Raw genomic sequence first — 14758 nt, 5'->3', positions numbered from 1 at the left:
ATTTAACAACGATTTTCATTTCTAGTATACAGCAAGGAGAATGGATAACACCTTAGAAACGAGGGGGTGGATACCTGTATTCAAGAACGACGACATGCGAGAAGTCAGGAACTTGAGACCGGTAACGGTAAGAAAACTTTTGCGCAACTATAGCATATAAATGGGAGTCCCACCCCACCTCCCTCTCCGGGGCATTAGTTCGCAACACTTACAGCTGACATTCATTTTGCAAAAGCTCTTTATTCTTTATTTACACATATAAAGCTCTCTGATCGTGCTATTACATGAAAATGTGTGGCACAATATTAAATTCAACGATGGGTTTGCCTGTCCAATTAAATAGTTTAAAATGAACATTGAATACATACTGTGTCGTTTTTAACTTTTGAACACAGTCATCGATCATTATTTTCTTCATACAATCCTTTTGTTTAGCAGGATAGTATTAAACTGCAGTTACTGGCTAAATTTATACTACAGACGGATTGCCCGGCTGCAAGAACTGGGAAGCAGCATATTGAGTTTGCCTTATATGGCGTGTTTGTGTAAAAAAAAAATCAAAGTTGGGGCGCTTTCCATTGAACTATCTTGTTTTAGGGTTAAGAACTGTTAACATACTACAGACCATCAACTTCTAATCTTGACTGAAGAATTCCGATTACCATGTCCAAGACGGTGATTTCTGTAGATCGGAGAAGAACTTGTGATTTACCTCCAAAAATTCCACAGAAATAAACAATTTTGCCATGTCCAAGTTGAGGGGCTTTTGTGCCAAGATATTGAGTTTGAGGGGATTTCTGAGGGGTAAATAAATGCATATATTATATTATCCTAAAGAGCCAGGAAACATCCAGAACGAACAGACCCTAATTTTCAGAAGAACGGGCCCTCGCAGAAATTGCAATTAGGTGTTTATACAATGCCAACAAATACGCTGTATAATAGAAGTTCAGTATTAGCTTCTCTCAAGGTTTAAAATTGTTCACGTTTCTGGGGACCACTAGGTTTCGCCATTTTACAGCACGATGCGTAAAAAGGTGACCTCTTTCAATTGTATGTTTTCGTGGGATCACTTGCCCAACCCACATTAAAGGATAACTTCTACGAGGAGGCGATCACGCAACAAAGGTAGACTTGAGCTATCTTTGAATTACAATTGAATAGCTGATCTTACAAAGTATGCAGATTAACTGAAGGGCTCACTGGAAAAAGAGTGAACGTGCTAATTTGGTCTTAGAATCGAAATTTCTCCAAAATAATAAACTCTAATAATTTACTATTAAGGTCTGAAATTAACAAAGCAACAGAGAAGTTTTGCTGAAAATTCAAGACATTGAAACTAAAGAGGAGCTGACCCCAGGGTGAGCTAATGCTTGGTTCATTTCTGTTTTAGTTCAAAATAAAAAGAAAAATCGCCTACGGTCAAAACGATTTTGTTCAATTTTTATGCGGAAGTGACAACCTAATTTGCTGAATCCAAGCTTTCCGATAAAACAAACAAACTCTTAAATGTGTCTGTTTGCCAAATCAGAGATAATTTATTTGGAGAAATCTGGGTTCTATGGCCAAACCAACACTTTGACCATTTTCTAAGCACTTAAACAATCGTGCTTCATTTTGTTACTGTTACTCGTTACTGTTCATATGTTCTGTGGAACCCGGATGGGTCTGAGAAACTCGGGTTTCTTAACCCTTTAACCCCTAATATCAAAGACCTCATTCTCCTATCTTGTCCCCATACTTTTCTTATAAAAGTATTTGGGAGACGTTATTAAAATATCAAGAAAATTCACCTTGGGTGATCATATCCTTAATTCTCATGAACTCAAAGATTGACTAAGCATTGATAATACAAGGAGAAATTTGATGCTGATCATTGTTAGGGTTTAAAGGGTTATGGACAGTGCCTCCTAATACAGAGATATTTTTGCGCGGTTTGTGACAATGCGAGAAGAAAAGATCTTACAAACGGCTGTTGTTATCCAAAAGAGAAAATTGATGAGCACCGGTAATTTCGAAATAACTTAACTGTTTCTTAGCCAGATGATCAAGTAACAACTATTTTTTAATCAGTCCTTTCAACAGTTTTCAATGTATATTATTTGAATAACTGAGAGGTTCAGTAGAAAAGGAACCTAACTGAAAATTTATTACTGGCCTGAAAAATCCAAATTTCTCCAGATTAGTTTTACTTTGACATAGGTTTTTAAAACAGGCTGAAAAAATCAACCAAGCATCAGATTTGCTCTGGTTTTTAGCAAAGTGGATTGCTAAGTTTGTCTAACTGAAACCTAAAGGTCGGCAAATAAATAAAAAGAAACTGGATTTCTAACATGATGACCACTTTACCATTTTACCTCTAATATCCAAGAGCAAATTCTCATATCTTGTCGCCATACTTTTCTTTTAAAAATACTGGGGAGAAGTTGTTAAAATATCAGGGAAAATTCACCTTGGGTGATCATATCCTCAATTCTCATGACCTTACAGGTTCAATAAGGAGAAATTTGATGCTGATCACTGTTAGGGCTTAAAGGGTTAAATAACAAATTAAAGCCAGTTTTGGTTTCACAGTGAAATCACTGTTACACATCCTTTCCACTGATCCCATCAATTTTTTTCACAATTTAAACAGATTTTAAACATCTTTTGACATAATTTGCTAAGCTCAGTTTCCTTTAATAATAGTAACATTAAGGTCCAAGTAAAATCAAAGAAGGGGCTGGTGACCTTCAACAGGAACTAAACAAGTTCAAACATGAACTATGCAAAATGTTCTGCGAAAAACCAGAGTCAACTACCATTCATGTTAGTTTGCCGCAGGACGTTCCTAAAATTCAAACTGTCACTATTACTATCATCAGAAGAATGTCTGCTTGCTTCAGTGGATAACAGCGCTGGAAATGTGAGGCTGGCAGAAGAACTCACAGCCACTTTGCTGTTGTTTTCTCCTGCCATTTCCTTGGCAAGATCCTGGAATTTCTTGACAAAGTCAACACTGTTCTCATCCATCATGGCATGCAAAGCTGTCTCCGCCTTTGCAGAACAAAAAGAAGAACATTGCGTAAGGGTTTTCTTGTGTACCGGGTGAGAACTCAGAACAGTGTATCAAATACCAGGTAAAAAAAGGAAAAAAAAACAAACCCAGCAACAAAAGAGTTGCTTCAGTTTATTAAACACCTTTTACTGAGTTAGAAGTCCGTACTGTACATTACAGACTGAGTTTTTTTCCCGTCGATGATCTGTAACTTTCAGTACAGTGGAACCTCTCCTTACGGACACCTCTCTATAACAGACAGTTCACTTGGTACCCGAGAGACCGAAATCCATATAAAGCCTACCTATCTAAAACGGACACCTCTATAATACGGACACTTATTCCTGTCCCCTTGGTGTCCGTAATAAAGAGGTTTGACTGTACTAGAAAGGGAGGTTAGTAGGTTAATCGGGCACTAATTGAAGTCAAGGGAAACAATCAATGGAATTTAGCGGTCCGTACGGTGACATAAGGCCCGCAAAATATTTATGTAAGGTTTAAAACACAAGCAGCAGTGTTTTATCGGGATTTAAAACCACGAGGCGCAACCTCGTGGTTTTAAATCTCACGTTATAAACGTCTGTTCAACCCCAAATTAATCTGAGCAAACTTTTGTTACTCCACTACACAAGAACAAGATTGTATACGTATTTTTGACAAGCCATTTATTCAGAATTGAATTATACATGTACCCCTAAACAAGTTAGCCCTCGAATTGCCTCAAAGCTGGGTTTTAGATATGAGTAACAGGAAATTTAAGGCAAAGCAAAGAGAGCATTTTTGTATAGCACTGTACTTCTGAATACACCCCGGGCCAAGGCAGTCAGTCCAATATAACATACTTACATCCAGCAGATGATGAGAGCTAAGCAGAGGGTCTAGAGATGGGTCCTTAATAGTGCTTTCTCCAGATGAGTCCTGCAAACAAAAAACATTATACCCATGGTCCATAAGCATCTGGTCATATTATATTAATTTTTTTAGGGACAGTTCTAATCAATCAGCCACCCCTACCCCAGAAAAAAGTGGCTGAAAATATCACTTTTTTCCATTTAATGACATTTATATTCTTTCTCTTTCAATCAGGGCAATTTCAAATGACAAAAGATGAAAGTTTTGTTTTGAAGTCTTTTGATTACTAGGGTAAAATCGTTGTTACATGTATAAGACCATAAAGCTCCTACACTAACTGGTTGGAAACCTGTTGAACAACCAACAACCAGCTGTTTACTGGTCAACACAATCACCATGAAAAATATCAACAATAAGCTGTTGAGTCAAAGAACAAGTACAGTGGAACACACTTTTATGATTGTCGATCTAACAATATTCCTGATTAAACGATCAACATTCTGTGTCCCGGCAAAAGTTATTTATAAATCCGGAGTTCGTTTACAATGGTATCCCGATTTAAGGATATGATTTTGCTGTCCCCTTGCCATATCGTAAAATCGAGGTTCCAGTGTGTTATAAACAAAAGTAATTTAATGTTTAACATCTTACCTCCAGACTAACAGACCTGTCCTCTTTTTTAGGTGAAGTTGACAATTTGTCTGTTATTTCATGTGTAAAGAGAAACAAAAGTACAATAATTAGTAAACAGACTAGACCATCACAGGTTTACATGCTAACGTGCAATCTTGCCCCTCCATTGTAAAAGAACTTGGACTTCTTCACACAAAAAATGAGGAATGAAGTGACAGTGAGTGTCAAATGGATGAACGAATGGACAAAGAGTGAACAAAATATTAATAAACAATTGAAGGGGTGTGTGGAACAAGGCCCTAAGTGACTTTTGATGTAAGGTCAAATTCTCCTTTTGTTTCATAAGTGAATACAAGGCAATTTGGAGGGAGAATCTAACAATTTATCAGAAGTCACTTGAGGCTTTTTTCCAGGCACCCCTTCAATTATTAGATTATGAACTCGAAATAGCATGAAAGTTGACAAGGGCAAATATTGATGTCATATGTACCATATCTTGAAAATGAATTAAAAAACCAATATTTACCAATCAAATCGCTTTATTACTGTGACATATTTACCACATGACGTTGTTATTCTCACCTAGAAGGCTCCCTATAGAGAAGTTTGATGACTGAAAAAGAAAAAAAAAAGTGAACATTACATTCATAATGAGAAATTATGACCAGTATTTTTCATTTCAAACCACTCGGGAATACATGATCTCTAAGAGGCGCAATTACCGGTCTAAAAGAGATCTTATCACCGGCTAAAATTTCAACAGAAAACACTTGAGGCTAATTTTAAAGGTGCACTGTCCAAAAGATACAGGTATTAAACATTGCTTGGGCTGAAACAGTAATATTAGCAGTTAAATGCCCACCATTATGTAGTCTCCCATGCAGCTATTCGTTGTCTCATTACGCAACGCAATGCAAAGGAGGAGTGCTGCGTGATGTGACAAAGAATGGCTACGTGGGAGTCTAACCATTATGTTCCTGCTCCAACTAGCATATTATAAAGCATTTAAGGACGGTGCCTACTTTTGTTACTGTGCATACGTTCTGCACATCTCGAGATACTGGGGTTTCCTATGGGTGGTGGCTACTAATACAGGGATATTTTTGTGCGGTTTAAAGTGCTATTGGGCAATTTGGAAATAGCACTAAATAAATAAATAAATAAATAAATATTATTATTATCATTATTATTATTATTAATTATTATATTATTATCTTTTACGCATCTGACACCAGGCCCCAGTTTTTCAAAGGCCGGATAACTTTATCCCCTGGATAAGGCACTATTCATTGTCCAAGGTTTTCGTACACTCCCAAACTTAACTGCGGTTAGAGTGTGCATATTCGCTTGTACAAGAGGAAATACTGAAATCTTTTCCCAGATTAAAACTGTCGGTGATTTATCCACAGGATAAAGTTATCCGGCCTTTGAACAACTGGTGCCAGGTGACTACAACTCTATAACAACTATCGTACCTCTCCATTGAGCCACTGTGGAGGAAAGGAAGAAGACAGTCCATTATCAGTTGATGGTGACAGCAAAAGAGATCCCTCTGACCCACTTTCTTTATCAACAAGTACTTCTTGTTGACTCTGTGAATCCAAAATGCTACTTATAGGTGCAGTGATGCTAAAAAACACATCAGAGGCAGTAGAGACCGGACACTGCCTGTTCCCTGCGACAGGACTAAGTATATTTTCCAAAGTTGGACTAGGTAAGCTTGTAGGCAAACTTCTGCCAGCAACACCAGAATTCAGTTCCTCAATGTGTACCTCAGTGCTCAAAGCAGTGCTTGAACCAACAGTTGAGATTGACTCTCCTGCTAAGTCTAAATTTGAAGGTTTTAAACCTGACAGAGATGCTAAGAAAGCAGAATTGGAATCCTCAGTTATTCCTGCAATTGAAGTGGTTGTTACATTGCTGTCCAACGCAGTTCCCAATGCAAGGCCAATGATGGAATCTACAGAGTTTGATGTTGACACAACACTGTTAGGTAATGATTTTGTGTTACCAACAAACTGGTCCATGACTTCAAGAAGATCAGTGTCAGAAAATCCTGACACCCCTAAATCCAAGCTGGTCGGATTAGCACTTGAAAAACCATTATGTGTTGTCACTGGCCGTTGTGAAGGATTTCTAGTTGTGGATGTACCAACACTTGGGTTGGAGCTACTAGACATTCCTGCAATAAAAGCAGATTGGATTGTTACACATTGTGACAACAATTTTCAGCACACATTCATTTTCTTTTACAAAATGTTTGAAGAAATGCATATGCTATAATAATATTATTGGTCAAATTGAGGTCATGATATCACCATATATTTGAAATGCAGCTGGTTGGTCCGTTCCATTTTACATCTATTTCTACATCATAATGTATTTCTCAAACATTATTTCGTTTAGAACTTTAAACAAATGAAATTGTGCTAAAGTCCTTGTCCCTTTTTCTGTGGCTGTATAACAAGACATTCAATGTCAGGCCCCTTGGGAAATAGTTAGTTTTGATTTCCCTTGAGTCTTTGGGAAATATTGAGATTCTCAATCAAAATCAGTTTAGACCAAGGTTTCATTAACAAACAACTGGCCCACTGTACACAGCACCAAAATGTCTTAAAAACTACATAGTTACACCATTGTTAATTGAAGGCAATGGTTATGAAACCTGACAAACTTCTTTGTTATATGTTTTTGTTTGCCTTTTTGGCCTTGACCCTGCACAAACAACAATAGAATTTGGAATGTGTTTAAGCAACTGACCAATCGAAACGTTTTTGTTAAGATATTCAACACTGTGGTGAAAACGGTAAAACAAAGGATTGTGCAGGGTCGCAGCCCTTCCAACATAAATTGCAGCACCATTGTTTTCATGGCAAGGTTTCATAACCAGTCAATCAATTAACTATGGTTACACTTGGGGTAACACACTCCATTTCTTGTTCTTTACTACTACACACGAAACACACCTGACACTGTCCTGAATGACACAGATGCCTTGGATTGAGTTGTCAAAGTAACTGATGATGTTGACACACCGGTGGCAAGAATAGTACCAACAGTTTGCCCAGGTTGTGGGATAAAGGACACAGCAACAGCACCTGGAGGAACAGAACTTGGACTACCAACTGGTCGCGGCAGAAGAGTCCTATGCACAGGTGGTCTCTGCTGTCGCTTCTGCATCCTGGGTCCCTTGGGACGTGTCTGGGAAAGGGGCAGGAGATCAGAAAGAACAGTCTCATTTGAAGTCTTTGCAGCTGGTGAAACCACAGAAGGAAGGATAAATGGCAATTTGTTGCTTGTTTTTGCAACAGTTCCTTTAGCCTTCGACCCTGCCTTCTCTTTAGTGGTACCCTTCTCTTTGCCATCTACCTGTGAACTGTTCTTGTCAGGCAAGGAATTGGCAGTTTTTGATGTTGTCTTTGAATTCCTGGTAACCTCCTTGCCTTTAGTAAACTCTACAGTTGCAACATCCACAAGTTTTGTCAAAGAAACTGCAGTTTGCAAAGGTGCAAGATTGCCTTCAATATCATTCCATGTATACTCTAGTTTTAACTTTGGAGGTCTTCCAAGTTTGCAAAACATTTCCCCAAAAGTGACACTACCGCATGTCTCTAATGTCCAAAAGGTTGGATGGTTCTTCTCATTACAAGATTCAGTCATATCCTCCTTTGAAGACTGTTCAACAGTGCTTGATTCCACTGTTAAATCAGTACCTCTTTGTAAGGAATCTTCCACACTTGCTAGAGTTTCATGCACTTCCTCAGTTTGGCTGTGATCAGAAGTACTAGCAGTATCCTGCACCATAGGTTCACAAGCTGCATTGTTACAATTCTCCATTGTTTGTAAATGGGTAGGATCACCATTCTCTGAACACTTATCTTCAACCACTGAAGAAGATGAACATGTTTTTGTTGCATCTTCCAAAGGAACGGCATCAGGAGGAGGAGGAGGAGTGTTTTCTACGGAGCAAGGATCACCAGATGACACTTTGCAAAGTGGAGAGCCAGTCTGTTTTTCTTCAACATCAGCACTGATGTAAAAATAAGGTGGAACCATTATACACATACTCAGTGGTTGTAAAGTCTTTCTAGACATCACATGCCACTTCTTCGTCAGAAAATTGAGCATTAAACTCAATGGCTTCTTTGGTGGCACAGACGTCCGCAATCGTGGGTTCTTAGACAAGCTTTGCACAGCTGCCCAAGCTGCATGGTTATGAGGAACAAGCTCCAATGTTATTTTATTTGGTAAAGGAAGGGCTTGTGAATCACCCTCTTCTTTGCTCTGCCCTGCTGAAGTAAGGCGTTTAAGAGCACGGCACACAGGTGCTTTGATTTTAAAATTCCGACCTTTGCTGCGAATAGAAGTTGTTCCAAGGCTAAGTAACTCTTCCAGCTTTTTGCCATGTTTATCGTTCCAGCCACAGATTTTCTTGCGCAGTTCTCCATAACAGATGAGTCCTTTCAACTCACTGATCATCTTATTCTGACTGTCACTCTCACTAGGCTGATCGGCAGGCAGATACTTGGCAATCTTATTCAAAGAACGATAGTAAAAATGCCGCACTTGATCTTTGTTCTTAATCAGAGCAGGAGGGTCACCCCTTCTCTTGTGTTTTGTTGCAATGAAGTTACAGATCTTATCAAAGTCTTTACCATACTCATGTAAGGCCTCAAAAAACGTGTCCTTCTCTGCTTTTCCCCATGACTCCCATGGTCGCTTCACTTGTTTTTTCCTTCTGTTTGTCTGTGGTGAGGATGATGATGATGCAACTCCTTCATTGACAGAATTATTTTCTACAAAAAGCAAATTAACAGCCATGAGACAAAAGTTTTTACCCGTAGTATGAACAAAAAATTAAACGGTTTTAAAAAAGTACGCAAACTCACACAAAATTACAGTGAAACATGTGGAATAAAACCCTGATGGATATAACAAACCCTTGGTATAACCAAATTACCCATTATAACAAACACATTCCAGAAGCCCAAAAGTGAAATCTACCTGGAAATAATGAACATAATAGGGCCATTTATATGGGAGAAAATAAGACGCATCTTATCTAAGACGCGTCTTAAATAAGACGTGAACTGTACCGTTTATAGGATTGCGTCTTGCATAAGACGCGAAAATCGCGTATAAACAACCCGCGTCTTATTTTTGATACAGCCTTTTTTTCATGCGACATTACCATTAGCAACCATGCTAATTAGCAACAATTTGCAACAATCCAAGACGGTGCACAGTATCAAAAGACAAAAGCATTCTGTGATTTCAAGAAGGAAGCAGCTTTTTTAGAGATTTTTCTTCAATTTTGAAAGTCCTCCTTTGTGATGAAGACCATGACGTTAAGGGAGATTCACAAACTCGGTGTTGCGTACGAAAAATATGAGAGAAATCCCAGAAGAGTCGGCCTCTCTTTGCAAATAAGCAGAAACTCCTTCTCTTCCGTGGTAGTCGAAGTATTTCTTTTTGCTGCCGGTGTTGCTGTTGTTTTTGAACACTGCGAAGCGGACTGTGAACACTGTGAATCAATTTTGCATGTGCATTTGTGGTTCATGTCTTATTTAAGATAGGTGTACCATTTATACGAGGAAGTTCACATCTTATTTAAGACGCGACCAAGACAAGAACAGCTCAAGCTCCTGTTCCAGAGTTAGATGTGTCTTATTTTAGTCGCGTCTAAAATAAGATAAGAACGCTTATTTTGTGCAGTTTATACGATCAGCTCGCGTCTTATTTAAGACGCATCTTAGATAAGACACGTCTTATTTTCTCCCGTATACCGTAAATGGCCCTAATGTCATCATGTGGTGAAAGTCAATGTGAAACAGACCAACAGAAATGGAAAGCTTTTAATTCTACTGCATTCCACTATAAAAGACTGCAAATCTGTCACTAGCTCATTATAGGAGGCGACTAAAGGGTGGTCAAAGAGCCTGAGGACTCTGGGTATGAAATTCAATGCCACCGTAATGAGATCTATGCTATTTTTCTTTCATCAGTGCTACAGACAGGTCAAAAATGAGCAAATAAATCATCAGTCAAACCCCTACATAATGAAGACTTTGGATGTTTTCCCACAAATTTGTTATAACAGGGTTTCACTATAAACCAAGACAGTTTCCAAGTCCCTTGGTACAAATGTAGGAAAATACTATTTTTCATCAAAGCTCTTTATACTAGTTGGGAGCTTCAGAGAAAACTTTGTGGAGATCAGCACATGCCGTATTGCAAAAAGAATAATTAATAATAATATAAACAAAACCAATAGATGACAAAAACCTACCAACAGTGTGACACTTGACAAAGTGAAATACTGTTTTGCAGAATTTAGTAAACAAAATGTGAATGGTCAGTGTCAGGAAAGTGAATGTTGCCATCTGGTTAAAGACGTTATTTTGTGGGGGAGAAATGTGATACAAGCCCCAAAAATGTCCTTGCAGGAAATTATCAGGAGCACTTTCCATTTACAGTCAGTCAACTCTCCCACAGCGACCACTTCTTGTAAGCGACCACCTCCCATAAGCGACCACTTCACAAACAACCATTTTGTTTCTCAGTTAAACACTGTTTCAAGAGCTCTCTCTTAAGCGACCACCACTCAAATTTCTTAAGGGACCGTGACCATTTTTTCGGCCAGGAAATACAGGAATTTGTTTTCCGTTTCCGGTAAGCGACCACCCAACATATCACGTATGATCGTTAGTAAATCATTACTCAGAAGTGACAAAAGTTCAATTTTTAATGACACTACACCAAACTGCTGACAGATAATAACAGTTTACAGACAGGGAAAATGGCTTTGATTAGATCTGTAGGTAAACAGGAATTGTTGCAGTGATCTGTTGCAAAACGTTATACATCATCAAAAAAGTGAATAGATGTGAAAAAAATTTGCCAAATTTTAGCTGCTAAGGTAATATTTTTATGTAATTAATTAATCAATCCAGTATTAGGCTTATTTTGTTTATCTTTCCCGTAAGCAACCACTTTGTCATGCCCCAAAGACAGTCGCTCACAAGAGAGTTGACTGTATCTGAAATTTTCTGTTCAACTGGTTTAAAAGCAAATGGCAACGCATGGATCAAACGAAAATTTTCTGGAACAAATGGACAACCTTTGGAGGTAATCCACTTTGTTGTCTTCCCGAACCATCATGTACATTTTGATACAGCAATTAGACTGCAAGTTTGGATCCAAAACCAAGGTTCTTTGAACAAATAGGGAAAAAGGCCTTCCATCTGACATGGAAAGTTTCTGGGATTTCCAAAGGAAAATTTTGGCTGAATGGAAAACACCCCAGATGAGAAACCCATTAGGGGATAAACATGGCTTGCTGACCATATATTGTAACTTTTCTTATAAAACTGCACCTTTTATCAGGATCCTGGAGAAATTTTGCCAAGCAAAATAAAATAGCAACACTTTTATGACTTGGACATTCATATTTCAACAAAATATAATTACAGAAAAAAAAATATTGAATAACAACAATGTGAAAACAGTGCTTAGATTTTAGTGTTTTATTGGTTGCATCCCACAAAATAGCAATGAATTTTTGGATTGGATGAGAAATTTTATTTCGAGCTCGCGGTTTCAGGTCCAGACAGTAATTGTACTTGCAGACTGCAACGTGTAATGAAACTCACAAACAAACAGAAGTCTGTATCAGTCGAAACTTTAACTGCATTTATCCATTTTATGAAGAACATATGCACTATTAAAAGACCAAAAGGAAATAAAATTCATTGAGCTCTAAGACTTAACAGTATTTTCCTTAAATACCTTGAATCAGATAAAATCAATTTTTATGTAGTAAATTCGAGTACAGTCTCAAAATGGCGGTCTTCATAAAAATGTTGTTCGTGGCCAGTGTAATCATTTAAGCTACCATACCTTGATTTCCAGCTTTATTTGATTGAGGACTTGATAATTTTATTCTTTTACTTGGTCTTGTACTGCTCCTGGTTGCAACACCAACAGAATTGTTCGCTGTTTCAGGAGCTACAGCTAAACTCGAACCTTTTGTCGCTTCCGCATGGTCTTCGTGAAGTCGTTTCTTTGAAGCCTGTGTTTGCGAGCGTGTTTCGTGCAAAACCTCAGAATCTTTACCAGTAGTCTCTTCTGTCAAATCTTCACTGTTTTCTATGTCTTTCGATGTGCTGTCTTGCTTGGAAGGAGGCAAACTGCCAGCAGTCATCCTAAAGAATCGAAGAGAACAAACACAACAATGGCGATTATCGTTGAAGATTTCAAGACCAGCTTTTTCTAATATTAATCTGTAACACTTCCTGTCACGAAAATTAAGCTTTTCAAAATCTAAAATATAACCAAGGAAGTTTCTTTAGAATTACCAATTGCCGTGGTTTGAGACTCGGAAGAAAATATATATTTAAAAATATCACTGAAGCTTCGCTGTTGTTTCACTTCGTCGGTTACACTTTCCGAGGAAGCGAATCTAAAGAGTGCACAGAGCTACAAATCTTACCTTCGCCTTGTCCCATAATTTCGACAGCGTGTTTTCATAATTCTCTGCATTAATTCTCGTTGTCTTTGATATAAAACAGAGCCTCATCACGGCCTTAAATAAGCGAAAAACAGCGAGCTTGCCTCGCTAACTTCCACAACAATCGAGAGAAGCAGGGTAACAACAGGAGGGGCCAAGGCTCTAACTAGCCTAAAGAGGGTAATGTATATGTGGCCATAAAATTAAAGCCAAAAATTTTTATGAAGTTTTGCTGCTTCTTATTATCCCAAATTTTTCATTAAACCATTAACAAGTTAACCTAAGATCGAAAGGTTCATAAAACCAACGAATATGCGATAATCTGCAAGAAAATATATTAAGCATACATGCAGGTCATGTCAAATTCCTTGGCAGTTGGATTGTTCGCTTTTGGTCTGAAATTGCCGAACTATTTTTTTCCGAGTTAGAATATAAAAAGATCTCGTTTTAACATCGATTTTTAAAATTGAAAATTTTGAAATATTTAAATTGCACATTTTAAATTTTCCCTAAGCGATTTTCAAGGAAGCCGAGGAAAATAGTGTGATTTCTTAAATTCTCTGGTCAAATGACCTTGCCTTGTTCTAACTTGAGGGGTAGCTCCCAGTTATCACAACGCTATCCACTGTCGAAATACCGCACAAAATACCATTTAATACGTTATAAGTGATCTAACTTAAATCTAAGGGACTCAAAAAACGAAATACAGAGGGAAGGTTTACAGGATAATCAATTTAAAAATCAGTTGAATGACATCCTACTCCTAGCTACACCTGTACAAAAATCCATTTACCACCCAAAACAGCTCTAGAAAAATCAAGTTTTTAAGCTTACCAAATACATACACAAGAAGCATACAAAGCAATTCCTTTAGTCTCAAAGCTTATAAAAAAGCTGGAAGCTTTGATCATGCAACGACTTCCAGGAACTGTCAAAGAGAAAATCATATGCTTACATTATATGACCAACACGTCCAGGTCGAATATATCATTCGTCTCGTTCGATCGTCCACGAATCTACGTCTCAAAAGGCAACATAAGCACTCCGATGTGAGCTCAGCTTCTGTGATGGGGGTCAGTCAAGCCATAACAGTGGATTCCTCGCATTCACGATGTAAACAAATTCCCAGGTCGTGAAATAAACGGCGAGATAGTGACTGATATTTGGTTTTGGCGCGAGCCTCTCATCGGTTCAACGCGCGAACAAATGGTGGAAAACATGTCACGTGATTCGGTATTGTCTGTTACACAAAACCGAGCGGGGCCCTGGGTGATTTTCAAGATGGCCTCTGGAAAATTACTTTTTAGCAAAAGTTTTAATTTGCGTACAACGTGTTATAAATATTTTACCTGGGATTTATTGTTGAAGCATAAGGTTTTAGTGTATTAAAATCAAAAGGATATTAAGAGCAAAAAAAACAAAAATATATATTTATATAAATTAAGCTAAAATGAAATAAAAATAAAAAATATACTGAAAATAAATATAATAATAATAATAATAATAATAATAATAATAATAATAATAATAATAATAATAATAATAATAATGATAAAAGATGATGTCATTGGCCTTTAATCTTCGCTTGCAACTATCCACCAGAGTGCCATGCATTTTTGTTTTAACTGTTAAGTTCAGGTGACCAAATAATAAGAGGCTAGTGACCCTCGATCTGGCATCAGCTTAACACTCCAAAATGCAAAGTTAGATGTCATTCCCAGGGCTGT

General features: G+C 37.7%; 1 protein-coding gene across 2 annotated transcripts; it reads right to left on the bottom strand.

Annotated features, from left to right (window-relative positions):
* Nucleotides 1–220: 220 nt before the first annotated feature.
* On the bottom strand, nucleotides 221–14221 carry LOC146471792 (uncharacterized). 2 transcript variants are annotated; one of them, XM_085120314.1, is made up of 8 exons: nucleotides 13987–14221; nucleotides 12422–12726; nucleotides 7489–9318; nucleotides 5998–6704; nucleotides 5105–5135; nucleotides 4541–4590; nucleotides 3884–3955; nucleotides 221–3036 (listed from the first exon to the last, which is right to left on the bottom strand). In XM_085120314.1, coding segments are annotated over exons 1-8 (3240 nt in total). In that variant the 5' UTR covers nucleotides 13989–14221; the 3' UTR covers nucleotides 221–2793. The 2 variants fall into 2 exon arrangements, with proteins under 2 accessions (XP_084976440.1, XP_084976439.1); XM_085120313.1 differs by lacking the exon at nucleotides 13987–14221 and adding an exon at nucleotides 13014–13173.
* Between the last annotated feature and the right edge of the window lie 537 nt (nucleotides 14222–14758).

The sequence above is a fragment of the Pavona decussata genome, unplaced genomic scaffold (assembly GCF_977016875.1).
Source record: "Pavona decussata unplaced genomic scaffold, jaPavDecu1.1 SCAFFOLD_102, whole genome shotgun sequence".
In the NCBI taxonomy this organism is placed as follows: Eukaryota; Metazoa; Cnidaria; class Anthozoa; order Scleractinia; family Agariciidae; genus Pavona; species Pavona decussata.
The sequence above is the reverse complement of the archived record's forward strand: the minus strand, read 5'-3'. Positions and strand labels throughout refer to the sequence as shown.

What these genes read in the sequence shown, in the direction of transcription:
- LOC146471792 (XM_085120313.1), bottom strand. Translation starts at nt 13,063, where the DNA reads ATGCAGAGAATTATGAAAACACGCTGTCGAAATTATGGGACAAGGCGA. An exon ending in CACAGTGGCTCAATGGAGAG is followed by an intron (nt 5,136 to 5,997) that starts GTACGATAGTTG and finishes TTTCTTTTTCAG; the next exon opens with TCATCAAACTTCTCTATAGG. An exon ending in GCTCTCATCATCTGCTGGAT is followed by an intron (nt 3,037 to 3,883) that starts GTAAGTATGTTA and finishes TGTTCTGCAAAG; the next exon opens with GCGGAGACAGCTTTGCATGC.